Source organism: Balaenoptera musculus, chromosome 12 (genome assembly GCF_009873245.2).
Source record: "Balaenoptera musculus isolate JJ_BM4_2016_0621 chromosome 12, mBalMus1.pri.v3, whole genome shotgun sequence".
Taxonomy (NCBI): Eukaryota; Metazoa; Chordata; class Mammalia; order Artiodactyla; family Balaenopteridae; genus Balaenoptera; species Balaenoptera musculus.
Genome location: NC_045796.1, coordinates 28,739,490 through 28,757,432, shown reverse-complemented (window position 1 = coordinate 28,757,432; position 17,943 = coordinate 28,739,490). Strand labels below are relative to the sequence as shown.

General features: G+C 36.8%; 1 protein-coding gene across 7 annotated transcripts in view; it reads right to left on the bottom strand.

Annotated features, from left to right (window-relative positions):
- The window catches only part of AHI1 (Abelson helper integration site 1), a 207,068-nt gene that overhangs the window by 8,947 nt on the left and 180,178 nt on the right, over window positions 1-17,943 (bottom strand). For 6 of the 7 annotated variants that reach the window (XR_005022196.1, XM_036871905.1, XM_036871911.1 and 3 more), the window contains 2 exons: window positions 15,782-15,831; window positions 6,939-7,041 (listed from right to left, as the gene is read on the bottom strand). Coding sequence is in view for 6 of the 7 variants with exons in the window: in XM_036871905.1 (XP_036727800.1) it covers window positions 6,939-7,041; window positions 15,782-15,831 (153 nt within the window). In the remaining variant the exon portion in view is untranslated. The remainder of the gene's footprint in view (window positions 1-6,938; window positions 7,042-15,781; window positions 15,832-17,943) is intronic. The other variant, XM_036871906.1, reaches the window with a different exon arrangement.

Here is a 17,943-nt window from a genome sequence, read left to right as displayed (position 1 = left end):
GAACTAAAGAGCGAACAAACAATGATGAACAACATAATAAATGAAATTTAAAATTCTCTAGAAGGAATCAATAGCAGAATAACTGAGGCAGAAGAACGGATAAGTGACCTGGAAGATAAAATAGTGGAAATAACTACTGCAGAGCAGAATAAAGAAAAAAGAATGGAAAGAATTGAGGACAGTCTCAGAGACCTCTGGGACATTAAACGCACCAACATTCAAATTATAGGGGTCCCAGAAGAAGAAGAGAAAAAGAAAGGGACTGAGAAAATATTTGAAGAGATTATAGTTGTAAACTTCCCTAATAAGGGAAAGGAAATAGTCAATCAAGTCCAGGAAGCGTGGAGAGTCCCATAAGGATAAATCCAAGGAGAAACACGCCAAGACACATATTAATCAAACTATCAAAAATTAAATACAAAGAGCAACTACTAAAAGCAGCAAGGGAAAAGCAACAAATAACATACAAGGGAACTCCCATAAGGTTAACAGCTGATCTTTGAGCAGAAACTCTGCAAGCCAGAAGGGAGTGGCAGGACATATTTAAAGTGATGAAAGGCAAAAACTTACAACCAAGATTACTCTACACAGCAAGGATCTCATTCAGATTCGACAGAGGAATTAAAACCTTTACAGACAAGCAAAAGCTAAGAGAATTCAGCACCACCAAACCAGCTTTACAACAAATGCTAAAGGAACTTCTCTAGGCAGGAAACACAAGAGAAGGAAAAGACCTACAATAACAAAGCCAAAACAATTAAGAAAATGGTAATAGGAACATACATATCGATAATTATCTTAAATGTAAATGGTTTAAATGTTCCAACCAAAAGACACAGACTGGCTGATTGGATACAAATGCAAGACCCATATATATGCTGTCCACAAGAGACCCACTTCAGACCTAGGGACAAATACAGACTGAAAGTGAGGGGATGGAAAAAGATATTCCATGCAAATGGAAATCGAAAGAAAGCTGGAGTAGCATTCTCATATCAGACAAAACAGACTTTAAAATAAAGACTATTACAAGAGACAAATGACACTACATAATGATCAAGTGTTCAATCCAAGAAGAAGATTGAACAATTCTAAATATTTATGCACCCAACATAGGAGCACTTCAATACTTATGGCAAATGCTAACAGCCATAGAAGGGGAAACCGACAGTAACACAATAATAGCAGGGGATTTTAACACCCCACTTTCACCAATGGACAGATCATCCAAAATGAAAATAAATAAGGAAACACAAGCTTTAAATGATACATTAAACAAGATGGACTTAATTGATATTTATAGGACATCCATCCAAAAACAACAGAATATACTTTCTTCTCAAGTGCTCATGGAACATTCTCCAGGATAGATCATATCTTGGGTCACAAATCAAGCCTTGGTAAACTTAAGAAAACTGAAATCGTACCAAGTATCTTTTCTGACCACAACGCTATGAGACTGGATATCAATTACAGGAAAAAAATCTGTAAAAAATACAAACACATGGAGGCTAAACAATACCCTACTAAATAACCAAGAGATCACTGAAGAACTCGAAGAGGAAATAAAAAAATACCTAGAAACAAATGACAATGAAAACACAACAACCCAAAACCTATGGGATGCAGCAAAAGCAGTTCTAAGAGGGACGTTTATAGCAATGCAATCCTACCTCAAGAAACAAGAAACATCTCAAATAAACGACATAACCTTACACCTAAAGCAATTAGAGAAAGAAGAAGAAAAAAACCCTAAAGTTAGCAGAAGGAAAGAAATCATAAAGATCAGATCAGAAATAAATGAAAAAGAAATGAAAGAAATGATAGCAAAGATCAATAAAACTAAAAGCTGGTTCTTTGAGAAGATAAACAAAACTGATAAACCACTAGCCAGACTCATCAAGAAAAAAAGGGAGAAGGTTCAAATCAACAGACTTAGAAATGAAAACAGGAGAAGTAACAACTGACACTGCAGAAATACAAAGGATCATGAAAGATTACTACAAGCAACTATATGCCAATAAAATGGACAACCTGGAGGAAATGGACAAATTCTTAGAAATGCACAACCTCCCGAGACTGCACCAGGAAGAAATAGAAAATATAAACAGACCAATCACAAGCACTGAAATTGAGACTGTGATTAAAAAACTTCTAACAAACAAAAGCCCAGGACCAGATGGCTTCACAGGCAAATTCTATCAAACATTTAGAGAAGACCTAACACCTATCCTTCTCAAACTCGTCCAAAATATAGCAGGGGAGGAACACTCCCAAACTCCTTCTATGAAGCCACCATCACCCTGATACAAAAACAGACAAAGATGTCACAAAAAAAGAAAACTACAGGCCAATGTCACTAATGAACATAGATGCAAAAATCCTCCACAAAGTACTAGCACACAGAAGCCAACAGCACATTAAAAGGATCATACACCATGCTCAAGTGGGGTTTATCCCAGGAACGCAAGGATTCTTCAACATACGCCATACGCAAATCAATCAATATGATGCACCATATTAAAATATTGAAGGAGAAAAACTATATGATCACCTCAATAGATGCAGAAAAAGCTTTCGACAAAATTCAACACCCACTTATGATAAAAACCCTCCAGAAAGTAGGCATAGAGGGAACTTACCTCAACATAATAAAGGCCATATAAGACAAACCCACAGCCAACATTGTTCTCAATGGTGAAAAACTGAAACCATTTCCACTAAGATCAGGAACAAGACAAGGTTGCCCACTCTCACCACTATTATTCAACATAGTTTTGGAAGTGTTAGCCACAGCAATCAGAGAAGAAAAAGAAATAACAGGAATCCAAGTCAGAAAAAGACGAAGTAAAACTGTCACTGTTTGCAGATGACATGGTACTATACATAGAGAATCCTAAAGATGCTACCAGAAAACTACTAGAGCTAATCAATGAATTTGGTAAAGTAGCAGTATACAAAATTAATGCACAGAAATCTCTTGCATTCGTATACACTAATAATGAAAAATCTAAAAGAGAAAATAAGGAAACAGTCCCATTAACCACTGCAGCAAAAAGAATAAAATATCTAGGAATAAACCTACCTAAGGAGACAAAAGACCTGTATGCAGAAAACTGTAAGACAGTGATGAAAGAAATTAAAGATGATACAAACAGATGGAGAGATATACCATGTTCTTGGATTGGAAGAATCAACACTGTGAAAATGACTATACTATCCAAAGCAATCTACAGATTCATGCAATCTCTATCAAACTACCAATGGCATTTTTCACAAAACTAGTACAAAAAATTTCACAATTTGTATGGAAACACAAAAGACCCCGAATAGCAAAAGCAATCTTGAGAAAGAAAAATGGAGCTGGAGGAATCAGGCTCCCAGACTTCAGGCTATACTGCAAAGCTACAGTAATCAAGACAGTATGGTAGTGGCACAAAAACAGAAATATAGATCAGTGGAACAGGATAGAAAGCCCAGAGATAATGCCATGCACATATGGTCACCTTATCTTTGAAAAGGAGGCAAGAATATACAATGGACAAAAGACAGCCTCTTCAATAAGTGGTGCTGGGAAAACTGGACAGCTACATGTAGAAGAATGAAATTAGAACACTCCCTAACACCATACACAAAAATAAACTCAAAATGGATTAAAGACCTAAATGTAAGGCCGGACACTATAAAATTCTTAGAGGAAAACATAGGCAGAACACTCTATGACATAAATCACAGCAAGATCCTTTTTGACCCACCTCCTAATGAAATGGAAATAAAAACAAAAATAAACAAATGGGAACTAATAAAACTTAAAAGCTTTTGCACAACAAAGGACACTATAAAAAAGATGAAAAGACAACCCTCAGAATAGCTGCAAATGAAGCAACTGACAAAGGATTAATCTCCAAAATATACAAGCATCTCATGCAGCACAATATCAAAAAAACAAACAACCCAATCCAAAAATGGGCAGAAGACCTAAATAGACATTTCTCCAAAGAAGACATACAGATGGCCAAGAGGCACATGAAAAGCTGCTCAACATCACTAATTATTAGAGAAATGCAAATCAAAACTATAATGAAGTATCACCTCACACCAGTTAGCATGGGCATCATCAGAAAATCTACAAACAACAAATGCTGGAGAGGGTGTGGAGAAAAGGGAAGCTTCTTGCACTGTTGGTGAGAATGTAAATTGATACAGCCACTATGGAGAACAGTATGCAGGTTCCTTAAAAAACTAAAAATAGAATTACCATAGGACCCAGCAATCCCACTACTGGGCATATAGCCAGAGAAAACCATAATTCAAAAAGACACATGCACCCCAATGTTCATTGCAGCACTATTTACAATAGCCAGGTCATGGAAGCAACCTAAATGCCAATTGACAGACGAATAGATAAAGAAGATGTGGTACATATATACAAAGGAATATTACTCAGCCATAAAAAGAAACGAAATTGGGTCATTTGTAGAGACGTGGATGGACCTAGAGACTGTCATACAGAGTGAAGTTAGAAAGAGAAAAACAAATATCGTATATTAACACATATATGTGAAATCTAGAAAAATGGTACAATGAACTGGTTTGCAAGGCAGAAACAGAGACACAGATGTAGAGAACAAACGTGTGGACACCAAGAGGGGAACGCGGGGTGCAGGGGTGGGATGAATTGGGAGATTGGGATTGACATATATACACTAATATGTATAAAATAGATAAGTAATAAGAATCTGCTGTATAAAAAATAAATAAAATTCAAAAAACAAAAAGCAAAGAAAAATAAAGAAATGATCAAGTGTGTATATATATCAATATATGCTGAGTAGAAAAATTAGAAAATACACACAGTAAAATGAAGGAAAAAAAATCACTACAATTCCACCACTTAGTGATAACTACTGACATTTATTGATGTATATTGTTCCATATTTTATGCATATGTTATATAAAAACTATTTTATAATTATCCTTTTTTAACTTAAAAATTTTTCATTCCTTCCACATCTATGAACATACTTCTATAATATTTTCACTATTTGAAATTGTCACATGGTGTTCTATTATATAAATGTTTCATAATTTAATCAATCCTGGGCTTCCCTCGTGGCCCAGTGGTTAAGAATCCGCCTGCCAATGCAGGGGACACAGGTTCGAGCCCTGGTCCGGGAAGATCCCACATGCCATGGAGCAACTAAGCCCGTGCACCACAACTACTGAGCCTGTGCTCTAGAGCCCACGAGCCACAACTACTGAGACCTCGTGCCACAACTAACGAAGCCCGACGCCTAGAGCCCGTGCTCCGCAACAAGAGAAGCCACCGCAATGAGAAGCCCGCGTACCACAACGGAGAGTAGCCCCCGCTCGCCACAACTAGAGAAAGCCTGCACGCAGCAACGAAGACCCAACGCAGCCAAAAAAAATAAATGATAATAAATTAAAATAATAATAATAATTTAATCAATCCTTTATTCATAGAAATTGAATATTTTTCCTTCTATTTTCAAAACACTGCTTGAAGGAGTAACCTTTTAACTGAATCTCTGCATGTATACTTAAACATTTTCCTACAGTAAATTCCTGGAAGTAGAATATTCAGGTCAAAAGACATGAACAATTTGAAAACTTAAAATAAACAAGTATTACCAAGGTATACTCCACAAAGGATTGTTTTAATATATACTATTACCAGCAGCATATGAGGAAACCCACTTCCCCACACTCTCATGAACACAAGGTTGTATCAGTTTGAAGCTTGCTGCCATTTTCTGAGGGAAAAATACCATCTCATTTATTGTTTTAATTTGATCACTGTAATTGGACATTTTTCGTATGTTCACTGCTATTTATATATATATATATATATATATATATATATATATCCCTTTAAGAATGTCCTATGCACCCCGTTTGACAGTTCTCCTACTGATATACTTCTTTTCCCTTTTGACTTTTTAGAGCTTTTTATAAGTTAAGGGTATTAACGCTTCGTCTGTCACATATTTTGTGAAATTCTTCCTGATCCCAGCTTACTGGTTGTTTTTAGATTCTGTTTATGGCATTTTTTTCTCTTTGACATAAATGATTTTAAAGTTTCTATTATTTAGAGCTAAAAACCTGTTTCAAAATATGTTTTCTGATTCTGGTATCAATGATAAAAAGTCATTCCTTAACACCCATGATTATAAAACTATTGATTTAAAAACTTTCTGTATAATGAGATTTTATTTTTTGCCATCAAAATCTAAAAATACTTATGAAAAATTTGAATCTAATTCTCATTAAGTATCAATTTCATAAAAGTGTACGTGATAGAGCTTAACATTTTCACTTTCAGCAGACAATCTTCACTTCTAGTAACAGAGAAAACAAGGCTGCCTTCTTTAGAGAGTCCTTTCCTGTCCTTCTTATACTTTATCTCTCACCAGAAAACATCATCATTCAAACTCATTTTGTCTCACTTGCCTGTCTCAGTGGAAAAAGTAGCCCCACCTTCTTGTTTCAAATTCTACTCTTTTAATTATTCTCCTTATCCTATACCTTGACTGGCTCTTCTCAAGGGGCTCTTTGCTCTGGGGTTATAAATATTCTTGTCATTCCCTCCTGTATATAGATCTTCCTTACATCCCGTGTTTTCCACTAGTTTCTGCACAGCTTTTTCTTTCCTTTGAAGTCCAACTTCTGGGAGAAGCAGCCTTTCCTAACGGGCCTTCTCCCTATGGGCTGGAGACAATCTGACTCATGCTTTCAGGACCCTCCATTCAAAACCGTCTTCTCCCAGGTCACAAACAGCCTCTTGGTTGCAAATCCCAAAGGCATTTTTCAGTCCTTATTTTACTTCTGCTGTCTTTGATATTTGTCCTTGTTGACCATGCCTTTCCTAAACCTTCCTGTTGACTCCGTGACATGACTGTCTCCTGGTTTCCTCTTACCTCTATGAGGGTGACTTTCCAGCCGGTTTGTTCGTTCTTCTTCCCCTGCATATCCATGATGTGTCTGCGGTCCTCAAGGCTCTGTTCTCTGCCCACCTCAGAACTGCAGGAGGGGAAGATTGGAGACAAGGAGCCAGTGAGAAAGCTGCTGCAACAGCTCAGATGGGGCTCGGATTTAGGCAAGTGGCAGTGGGAATAAAAAGGGGAGATAAATGGGAGGATCTGAGAGAAAAATATTCGACAGATGATATGAGCGATTATATATGTGGGTGGGCAGCAGGGAGTCACTGAAAATAACGTAGAGATAATAAACCTTAGCTGGTTGGGCTCCTTTTTACTGTATGAAGGGACAAGAATAAAATAAATTTTACTTCTTTCAGAAAAATACTAGCTGCCTGGGAAAAACCAGGAAGTTTTTATCAAATTAAATAGAAGAAAGTGTGTGTGTGTGTGTGTGTGTGTGTGTGTGTGTGTGTGTGTGTGTAAAAGAGCAGGAGATTCCTTACTGACAAAGAAGGGGTGAAGGAAGTTTATGCATAAGAAAACAGTGATATCCTGACCTGTGGGATGGGGAATGCAGCTTTTCCAATGGTTCAACAGTAACAATAACATAGAAAACAAATATTTTGTGGATGAGTGTTTAGTAATGCAAGTTATGTTAGAAAAAAGAAAATACAAAAACAATAAAAAAAAGGGAAATTCAAAGAATGGAAGGCAGTGCCCCCTTTCTAGGATGTCTAGGAATGGTGGGAGACATCACAACAGAGCTTGAAAAAGGTACAAGAATTTCAAAATCAGGCAATAAGGAGGACTGAACAGTGACTGCTGTGGACTGAATTGTATTCTTTCACAGGTTGAAGCCCTAACCCCCAAAGTGAATATATCTGGAGATCGGGCCTTTCAGGAGGTAATTAAAGTTAAAGGAGGTCATAAGGGTGAGACCCTAAGCCACAGGACTGGTGTCCTTATAAGAAGAGGAAGAGACACCAGAGAGCTCTTTCTCTCCAAACATGCACAGAGGAAAGGCCATGTGAGGACACAGCAAGAAGCTGGCCACCTGCAAGGCAGGAAGAGAGGCCTCACCAGAAACCAGCCCTGTTGGAACCTTGATCTTGAATTTCCAGGCTCCGGAACTATGAAAATAATACATTTACATTGTTTAAGCCACCCAGTCGGTGGTACTGTTACAGCAGCCCGAGAAGACTAATATGGAGATGTCTAAGTAAGTAAAATGAAGTCAGATGACTGAGAAGGAAAAGGGTCAGAAGCCACAAAGATGAAAGAACAAATAAAGTACGTCTAGAAAGGAGGAAAATGATGAGAGAGAAAGGAAAAGTTGAGTTCTGAAGCAAAAAGCATGGATAACTTACTGCCTATCTCCAGGGAACCTACACCTTAGCATTAAAGTAAAAATTCAAATGTCTGTGGTTGCCAGGGTGACAAGGAGAGCGAGGAAAGCAAGCCAGGAATAATACGGCAGGACCCTGGTAATCTGGAGAGTGGATGACTCATCTTAGGGAGGCGACCACTAACTCAGCTCCAGTGGATGGAAGCCAGCAAAGAATGTGGAGCTGTGGTCCAGAACTTCACAAGAAATAAGAAATCTACATTTATGTGAAATCTTTGTATTTGGGCAACTGGTAAGATTACAGACACAGTGGACCTGGACTGTATCTGGCTGGCAGGCCCAATTTAAAAAAAAAAAAAATATCTTTGGTCTGTGCATTCCCCCACCCTGTAGAGTACCCTGCTAGTCTCAGGGTATTCCAGGCACTTCCATGCAATTGCGCCTTAGCTCCTGCCATCCTTCTGACTTCTAGGTCCTTTTCTTTTTGTTCACCCTGTCTCTACATGGTTTTTAAGACTTAAATGCTATCTTACATCTTTGGCTTTCCCTGATCACTGTGGGAAAATCAGACCGTGTGATCCTCTCCACCTTTTCTTTCTCATAATGTACATATGATCTAACAGAAAGCTACCCTGAAAAATACAACATCTGGACTTTTGCTTGCATCCAAGATGAAGTAACAGGGACCAGATTTACTGCTCACCTAAAACAACCAAAAAAATTGGGCAAAACATATGAAATAATTTTCAAGACATTGAATCATAGGCAACAAAGGAAAGTGATACCCAAGAAATGGAAAATAAATGAGATGAGCCCTATGACTGCGCAGCTTACTGCCTTGAGAGCTTCCAGGCCACAGCACAGGGGGATGGAAACTGTGTAGAGCCTGGCGGACTCCCTGAGTGAGTGCTAGGAGTCTGAGGAGACCAGGTAGGCTATAGTTCACAGACTACCAGAGAGGAGACAGCTTCATAGTGAGAGAACTTGGAGACCTGCAAAGGTTCTCCTCAAGTATTCAGCAGAGTACAGGTGAGAATATACAGCTGAGGAAACTTCCCGAGGCCAGGGACAGTACCTATTCCCATCAGCCAGGATGGAAAACCTCACAACTCAGAACGCATTGGGTAGAATACGCAAAAGGGATTTGTATCAGTAGTGAGGAATAATTAGCCCTAGACTAAACACGGTTCGAGTCCCACCTAACAAATCTAGAAAAAGAAGCACAAATTAAACCCCAGAGAAGCAAAAATAAAGATCAGAGTGGAAATCAATGAAACAAAATAAATAAACAATAAAGAGAAATCAACGAAACAAAGCTGTTCTTTTCAATAAAATTGATAAACCATTTGCCAGGCTGACTGAGGAAAACAGAGTAAAGAAATAAATTATCAACACTAGGAATTAAAGAGGCAACATTATTACAGATTCTTTCAATATTAAAAAGATAATGAGGGGATATTATGAACAACTTTATGTCAATGAATTCAACCACTTGGATGAAATGGACAAGTTTCTTGAAAGATACAAATTATCAATGCCTATATAAGAAGAAATAGATAACCTTAATAGCTCTACTTCTATTAAACAAATTGAACTCGTAGTTAAAAATCTTCCATAAAAGAATACTCCAGGCCCAGATAGCTTTACTGGTGAGTCTACACAACATCTGAAGAAGAAATAAAGTGACATCAGTAAAAACGGTGGTGTAAGGACTTCTGAAAAATTTCTCCTCCAAATAAGCTATGAGAAAACTGGCAAGCATGGTTAGAATCAACTTTTTTTAGATTCTGGAAATTAGCCAATAGCTTGTAGTAACCCGGAGAATGTTTATTCAAGAAGAATGGTTGACACTTGGTAAGAACAGTGAGCTTTGTGGCATTTTAACTTACCTTATCCCATCCCCACTGTCTGGCTCTGTGGGTACCTTGAAAAAGAAGAGCCTGCGTTTATGGTGAAAGCCAGCAACCGGGCAGCCACTGGAAGAAGCAGAACAGGGCTGGAGCTCTTTCAAAGCCTCATTCCCAAGGAATTGCCATTATCTGACCTGTTTGGTGGTTTCCTGGAAGACACCACTTGTAAGGCTGTCTGCATTTGACTTATCTTAGAGCTTGCCTTTTCCCTGGGAGGCAATTACAATTAACTTCAGGGCTGCCTGAGTGGTGGATAACAGTAGGCAAACAACAGACTAACTAAAAGCTTTAAAGGAAAAGCTGGGGGAAGAAGCTGTCCATGAGGGTTTTGAAAAGCTCAGACTTAGTCCTGGGAGTCTAGAAGGTCTTACACATGTGTAGGGCTGTGTGCATGCACAGGAAAGACCTGAGAAGGCCTTAAGCCCTCACCGCTGGCTGACCTTAACGCTCTATGCCAACAGGAAGTGAAGGCTAAGACAGAGGTGTCAACTGACTGGCTGGGTGTTGAAGGTGTGCACAGCACACACAGAGCCCCTACCTGGCAAGACTGGGGGACCTACTGGTTCCAGGTGTTTAAGGAAATCGGTTTCCAATTATTAGCTGATCACTAATATAACTGAGCAAAGACTCCTGTGGACAAACACATTACAACTAAAGAATTAAAGAATTTGTTCAGAGAAGTTAACAAACAACGAACAACTACAATAAGTAGCAACAACAACAAACCCTGGGGAGGGGGAAGAATCTAATTTCCAAAGTTGTCACCTTATATCATTCAAAATATCCAGTTTTCAATAAAAGGTTACAAGACATGCAAAGAAACAAGAAAGTATGCACCATACAAGGGAAAAAGCAATCAACTGAAATGGTCGCTTAGGAAGCCCAGACATCAGACTTTCTAGACAAAGACTTGAAATCCACTATTATAAATACATTCAAAGAACTCAAGAAAACCATACTTAAAGAACTAACAGAAAGTATGGGAACAACATCTCATCAAATAGAGAATATCAATAAATAAATAGAAATTACAAAAGGAAAAAGTAATATCATATCCTCACAGACTCTTCCAGAAAACTGAAGAGGAGGGAATTCTTCTTAACGCATTCCATGAAGCCAGCTTACTCTGATAGCAAAACCAGACTAAGACAGTACAAGAAAATAAAACTATAGACCCGTATTTCTCTTGAACAAAATACAAACAACTCTAAATAAAATTTTAGCAAATCAAGTCCACCAATTTATAAAAAGGATAACACACCATGACTAAGTGGGGTTTATTCAAAGAATGAAAAGTTGGCTTAACGTTTGAAAACCAATGTAATTTACCATATTAGCACATTTAAAAAGAAAAATCATATGATTATCTTAGTAGGTGCAGAAAAAGCATCTGACAAAAATCCAACATCCATTCCGGATACAAACTCTCAGCAAACTAGGAAATGAAGGAATAAAGGGCATTTATTAAAAAACCTATGATGATATACTTAGTGGTGAAAGACTGAATGCTTTCCCACTCACTTCCCTTCAGGACAAAAGAAGATAAGAATATATACTCTCATCATTTCTATTCAACATTGTACTGGAGGTTCTAGCCAGTGCAATAAGGAGGGAGGGAGGGAGGAAAGGCATCCAGATTGGGAAAGAAGAAGCTAAACTGGCTTTTATATGTATGACTATCTATATAGAAAACCTGGTGAAGTCTACCAGAAAGTTATTAAAACTAACAAGATAGTTTAGTAAGGTAGCATGATACAAGATCAACATACAACAATTAGTAGTATTCTCATAAATTAGCAGCAAACAATTGCAAATTGAAATTGAAAAATAATACCATTTAACAATGAGATATGCAGGAATAAATCAGTCAAATATGTGCAGGACTTATACACTGAAAACTAACAATCAGTGTTGAGAGAAATTAAAGAAGGCCTAAATAAATGGAGAAGTATTTCATGTTAATGAGTCAGATGACTGAAAGTCAACATGTCAGTTCTCCCCAAACTTATCTTTGGATTCAAGGTAATACAAGTTGGGATTCCAGAAGCCTATGTTGTAGAAATAGAAAAACTTATTCTAAATTGTTGAGGACATACAAAGGACCCTGAATAGTTAAACCGACTTTAAAAAAGGACAAGACTGGAGGACCAATAATACCTGATTCCAAGACATATTATAAAACTACAGTAATCAAGACCGTGTGTTACTGGTGTAAAGACAGAAGTAGATCAATGGATTAGAATACGTCCAGAAACAGACCTACCCTTATAATGACAAATGATTTTCAATGAAGGTGCAAAGACCACTCAGTTGAGGCACGGCTGTTTTTTCAACAAATGATGCTAGAACAACTGGATATCCAAATGCAAACAAAACAAAACAGAATCCTCTGATCCAAACCTCACATCATATACAAAAATTAACACAAACAGATCATAGACTTAAATATGAAACCAATTTGAATTATAAAACTTTTACAAGAAAACAGGAGAAAACCTTTGTAACTTTGGCAAAGGTTTCTTAGATACTATACTAAAGCATGATATATAAAAGAAAAAAATTGACAAATTGGACTTCATCAAAATAAAAAAAAGTTTGCTTTTCAAAAGTTACTGTTAAAAGAATGAAAAGGCATTAACAGAGACCGGGAGAAAATATCCGCAAATCATGTATCTGATAAAGAACATATTTAGAATATATAAGGAACTCTGTGATGTCACACACCTGACAATGGATAATTTTGATTTCAGAAAGGGCGGGGAATGGGAGGAGGAGAAAAAGGCTGAAGAGTGAATAATCAAAAGAAGAAATTAAAAAAAAAAGTTGCAAGTAGTAGGGTATTTTAGGGAAAAAGGTAAACTAATTTCTTCTCATGAAAAGAAGAAGAAATTGAAGAAGTCTGGAATAGGATTATTATAAAGATGGAAAAATATATAGTGGAGGAGAGATCGGATACTTGGAGTTAACACTTATGGCTGCACTACATTAAGAAGAGATTGCATTCATTCATTCATTCAGTTCACATATGAGTGTTCACAAATAAAGGCCTTTAATATTATTGACCATCTGAATTAACTTCTCTCTGACCAAACCTGTTAATGAAATAAAGCATTCTATGTTTAAAAAAAAAACCCAACAAACTCAAGATAAAATATATTAGTAACTAGGGAACACTAATACTAATTATGGATTATAACATATTTGTAGAAGCTTCATTACAAACTCTGACTTGGGCAGCAGATTATAACATCATAGGGGCATGAGATACAAAAGGTAAAAGTTTAAGACTTTCAAGAAAATGCCTTTAAATTAACCTGTAAAAGTTTCTTCTTGGTATCTTTTTAAGATAAGAGAGTGTAGCTTTATTAAAATGTGTAAAAATTGTTTGCACAGAAGTGACTGACATTTCTGAAAAAAAATTAAAAAGCATAAATGAGACAAGAAATTCAAGTGGAAAGTGGTGAGAGGCAGTCCTATGCGGCTCATTTACAAAGTTTGGTCAACCAACTAATGAGCAGATGTTAGTAACTGAATGGCAAGGCTGCAAAGAAACAAAAAAATTAGCCTCTATCCATTTACTTGGGTACAATGGACTCATTTAAGTAAATTAGAGAAATAAAGAAATGACATACTGGGCTATAGTATTTCCACCTTCAACTTGCCTACAGTTCTTAAGTCATGAGAAATGTATCTTAATTCATCCTTACTTCTAAGAAATTATGAGTACAGGGAAAGCCCAAAGGCTTTAGATGAACTTGAGCATTTAGACATATCTGAACTTCTCATGAAAATTTATTTTCAGAAGCTTCTTAAGTGCTCTGTGTTCAAAAAGAGAAGCCAAGCTACCCTGACAGCCTTAGAAACAAGCTGGGATGGTTTTTGAGGCTTTTTTGAATTTTAATCTGGAGAGCATTGTGTGGATCTCTCTGTCACCTGAAAATACATATCCAAAGTAGTCAGAGTGACTACAGAACCTTTCATTCACATATTAGATAAAAGTTCTAAAAAATTTTATAAAAATGTTCATAGAGAGGACTGTTCCCGTAATGTATTAAAATATGGTCATTTTTGGTTGTTGAAACAGAGTTTGTCCTCACTGACCCAGCGTATTTTTTACATGGGTGATCTGTCATTGAATATATTCCTCAGAGTCAGTTATTATATGATCAACTATTATGTAAAATTTCAATTGTTCAGAGATGGGAACTGAAAACATACCTGGCAGATATAACAAAAACAAAAAACTGAAAGACCTGGGATGTGTATTTGTGTCGTGTGAAGGCAGAGAGAAAGCATGGAAAGAACAGCAGATTGGGAAACACAGGATCTGTGTTCTGTTACTGGGTCTGCCTCTTACTACCTCCCTCAGATCATGTTTCTCCACATGCAAAAGAGGGGTCAGAGCAATGGTCTGCAGGGAAATGGGGAGACTCAAATGTGATAATGTGAGTGGCTGTGCTCTGATGTAATACAGGGCTATATATAATCATATAATCATCAATATAATTTTATCTCTCAAAAAGAGAGATATTTTAAACTTACAACAAAATGGCATCTTACCAAGGAGCCTAATAACACTGAATATAGTATAAAAAACAAACACACACACACCCCGGTAGTCTGAGAATCAGGAGACTTAGGTCTTGCTTGGTTCAAGCGCTGACATAAATGTGCCTGTGACATTTGCACAAGGTCTTTCCCCTTAGTTTTCCTGAATGTAAAACAGAGGGAATGTAGAATTTCTAAGGGATCTTCTAGGTCATGATTCTGTGACTCTTAAATACCATTTAAAAATTCTGTTTGTCTTTCATCTGTAGAATGAAATATTATAAAATAATGCACGGTTTGATCTGATAATTCCTGTAAATTAGAGTGTCATTTAAATCAGTATTTCTGAACTGGAAGAGACATATTCTTCAAAATGTCAAAGTGCATAGCAGGGTTAACGAATAAATATTGGGTTGGCCCAAAAGTTCATTCAGGTTTTTCTGTAAGATGTTACGGAAACCCCCGAACTTTTTGGCCAACCCAATATTTTCCTGAAGGACATTCAGCAGGGATTCTCTGTGTGCACATGTGTGTAGGCATGCACCCAATGTGGGGACAGTGGTGGTGGGAGGGGAGGGCACAGCAGACACCTGAGCTGTTCAAGGTTGTTACACTCATGTGATAGTTTGCTAGTGACGTGTGAATATGAAGTCAGGGCTTCAAATTACGTACAAAATGAGCTGCAATGATAAAAATTGAGAAGTGCTTTGCAAAGGTTTTTGGTTTTTTTTTTTTGAGGTAAGAGAGAGATTTTCTATTTATGTTATTAAGTAATATAGCAAGTATCAAAAAAATACAAAAACTTCCTAGAGATCTTTTAAAATAAATACTTCAAAAATTGCTCATTTACATTAGGCATTTCTAAGACATATACAATGATAATGTTCTGGGTATTAGCTTTTTTTCTTTAATGCCTCGAAATAGGCATTTCATAATTTTTTTAGTGTGGTGTTATGAAGAGGGAAATGGAGAAATTGTCCTTAAAAAAAAAACAACTATTTATCACTGCAAATTATTTAGGAGGAAAAGCTGCTTACTGTGTCATAGACTCTGAGCCCGGTCTGAAATCCTGGGACTTGAATGACTGCTGTGAAAGAAGAACAAAGAGTAAGTCACAAATCACAGAAGACAACACAGGCAATATTCACATGCTGAAAACCCACCAACTGGATGAATGAGGAGAGAGCATGCCTGTTTTGAACACAAGTGTCTATCAGCATGTCTATCACAAGTGTCTATTCACTCCCATGGAAAACCAAGGAACCAGCTCTCCAGATTGGTTAAGCGCTCTTCGTAAATAAAGTGAGCTTTCAGGTGTGTGGCAAAAAGAGTCAGTTGTGAGTCAGCCTAAATTAATTCAGTAATACTATGTTATATTACTTAAGTTCTAAATTTACCTTTCAACACTGCATCTTTCCTTTGTAATCTTGTCAGTACACTGTATTTTCATGGTGTTACTCACTGAACTATGTGTAAAATTTTGAATCTGCAAGCTCTTTAAATCTTTAAATCTGCAAGCTCTTTAAATCTTAATCTGCAAGCTCTTTTGAATCTACAAAATTTGCTTAGTATATCTGTTTTATTAATGGCACCTCCATGAGAAAATCAAATAAGCATTTTCAGTGGTGCCAGATTATACTCTGAGTGTTAGATAGTTCCTCTAGAGTTTGAACATTAATTCCAAATGAAAGGATACTGTGGAAAATGGTGGTTGATATGAGACAGTAGTTTAGAAATCAACTTAATCTTGCTATAAGACAGACTTGCAAATTTTTTTTTTACAGATAATTACATGTTATGGAAAGGATCTACTTAAAATGCACATAGAAAATATAAATCACTACTACGTTAAAGTTTTGAATTACATACAAATGAAAGAGATATACCATATCTACCTAATTAAAGTTTTAAAACCCCAGAAAACAAAAAACCAAAATGAAATGAAAGACAAGGAGTACAACTGTCTCTTTCAGTCTTAACTTCTTTGAGTAACTACTGCTTTCCCAGTCTTATCTCTACTGAAACTTGTTTTGCCTTTCTGGATTTCCTCCTTCACAATCAGATTTCAGCAAGATTTGGCACTGAGTCCCTTTAAACAAGTATTACTTTTCTTATCATAAAGATTTCAAGAGGATTTTGTACTTTTCTGGACCATAATTATGTAATATTATTGCTGGCTATATAGCTTTAAATCAAGCATGTAATGAAAACAAGAGTTAAAGGGCAAGGAGACTTAGTGGCAAAACCTGAACGTTGTAGTAAGTGAGGCTATTTCAAAGAACAACAAAAGAACCAATCTTGGATTTTTCTCGACTATTTGAAGATGATCTGACTCAGTTAAAATGTGTTTGGGGAAAAAAGTACAAACACATAGAAAATTTAAATTCAAGGACTAACGCAGACTGCAGAATAGTCTACCTGCCCTCAAGCCCATAGAGCAGAAGAAAACCGTCAAAACCTCTCAGAAAGCATCAACTGTAACTGAATTTCTTCAGTTTTTTTCCCCAGACTTATGAAATAAATTCCAAACACAGCCATCAGATTAAAGGTCAGATGTTTCTTTTACATGGTCTAAGTATTACTTCTCTCTCTTTGCCCAAGGCAAGAGCAACACCTTACCTTAAATACATGTATATACAGTCGGCCCTTAGTATCCAAGGGGGATTCGTTCCAGGACACTCCCACCTGCACAGATACCAAAATCTGCAGATGCTAAAGTACCTCATATAATGGTGTAGTATTTGTATATAACCTAACAACCTCCTGTATACTTTAAATCATCTCTAGATTACTTATAATACCTAATTCGATGTAAATGCTATGCAAATAGTTGTAAATACAATGTAAATGTTATGCAAATAGTTGCCAGCATGGCAAATTCAAGTTTTGCTTTTTGAAACTTTCTGGAATTTTTTTTCCAAATAATTTCGATCCATGTTTGGTTGACTCTTTAGATGCGTAGTCCGTGGATAAGGAAGGCCAACTGTATATGAAATGTTGTAAAACTACTGGATTAGAAAAACCCAACATAATGGCTCTAATCAGAATATAAGTCTACTCCAGAGGTTTAGGGAAGGGAAGTCAGACTGAATTATACATCACTGTTACGTCAGTGTTACTTTTCCTTGCTTGTTGTGACCCTGACAAATGAGTAACAACATATTACTATGTGCAGGTCTTACCAAACCTGCTTCTAATA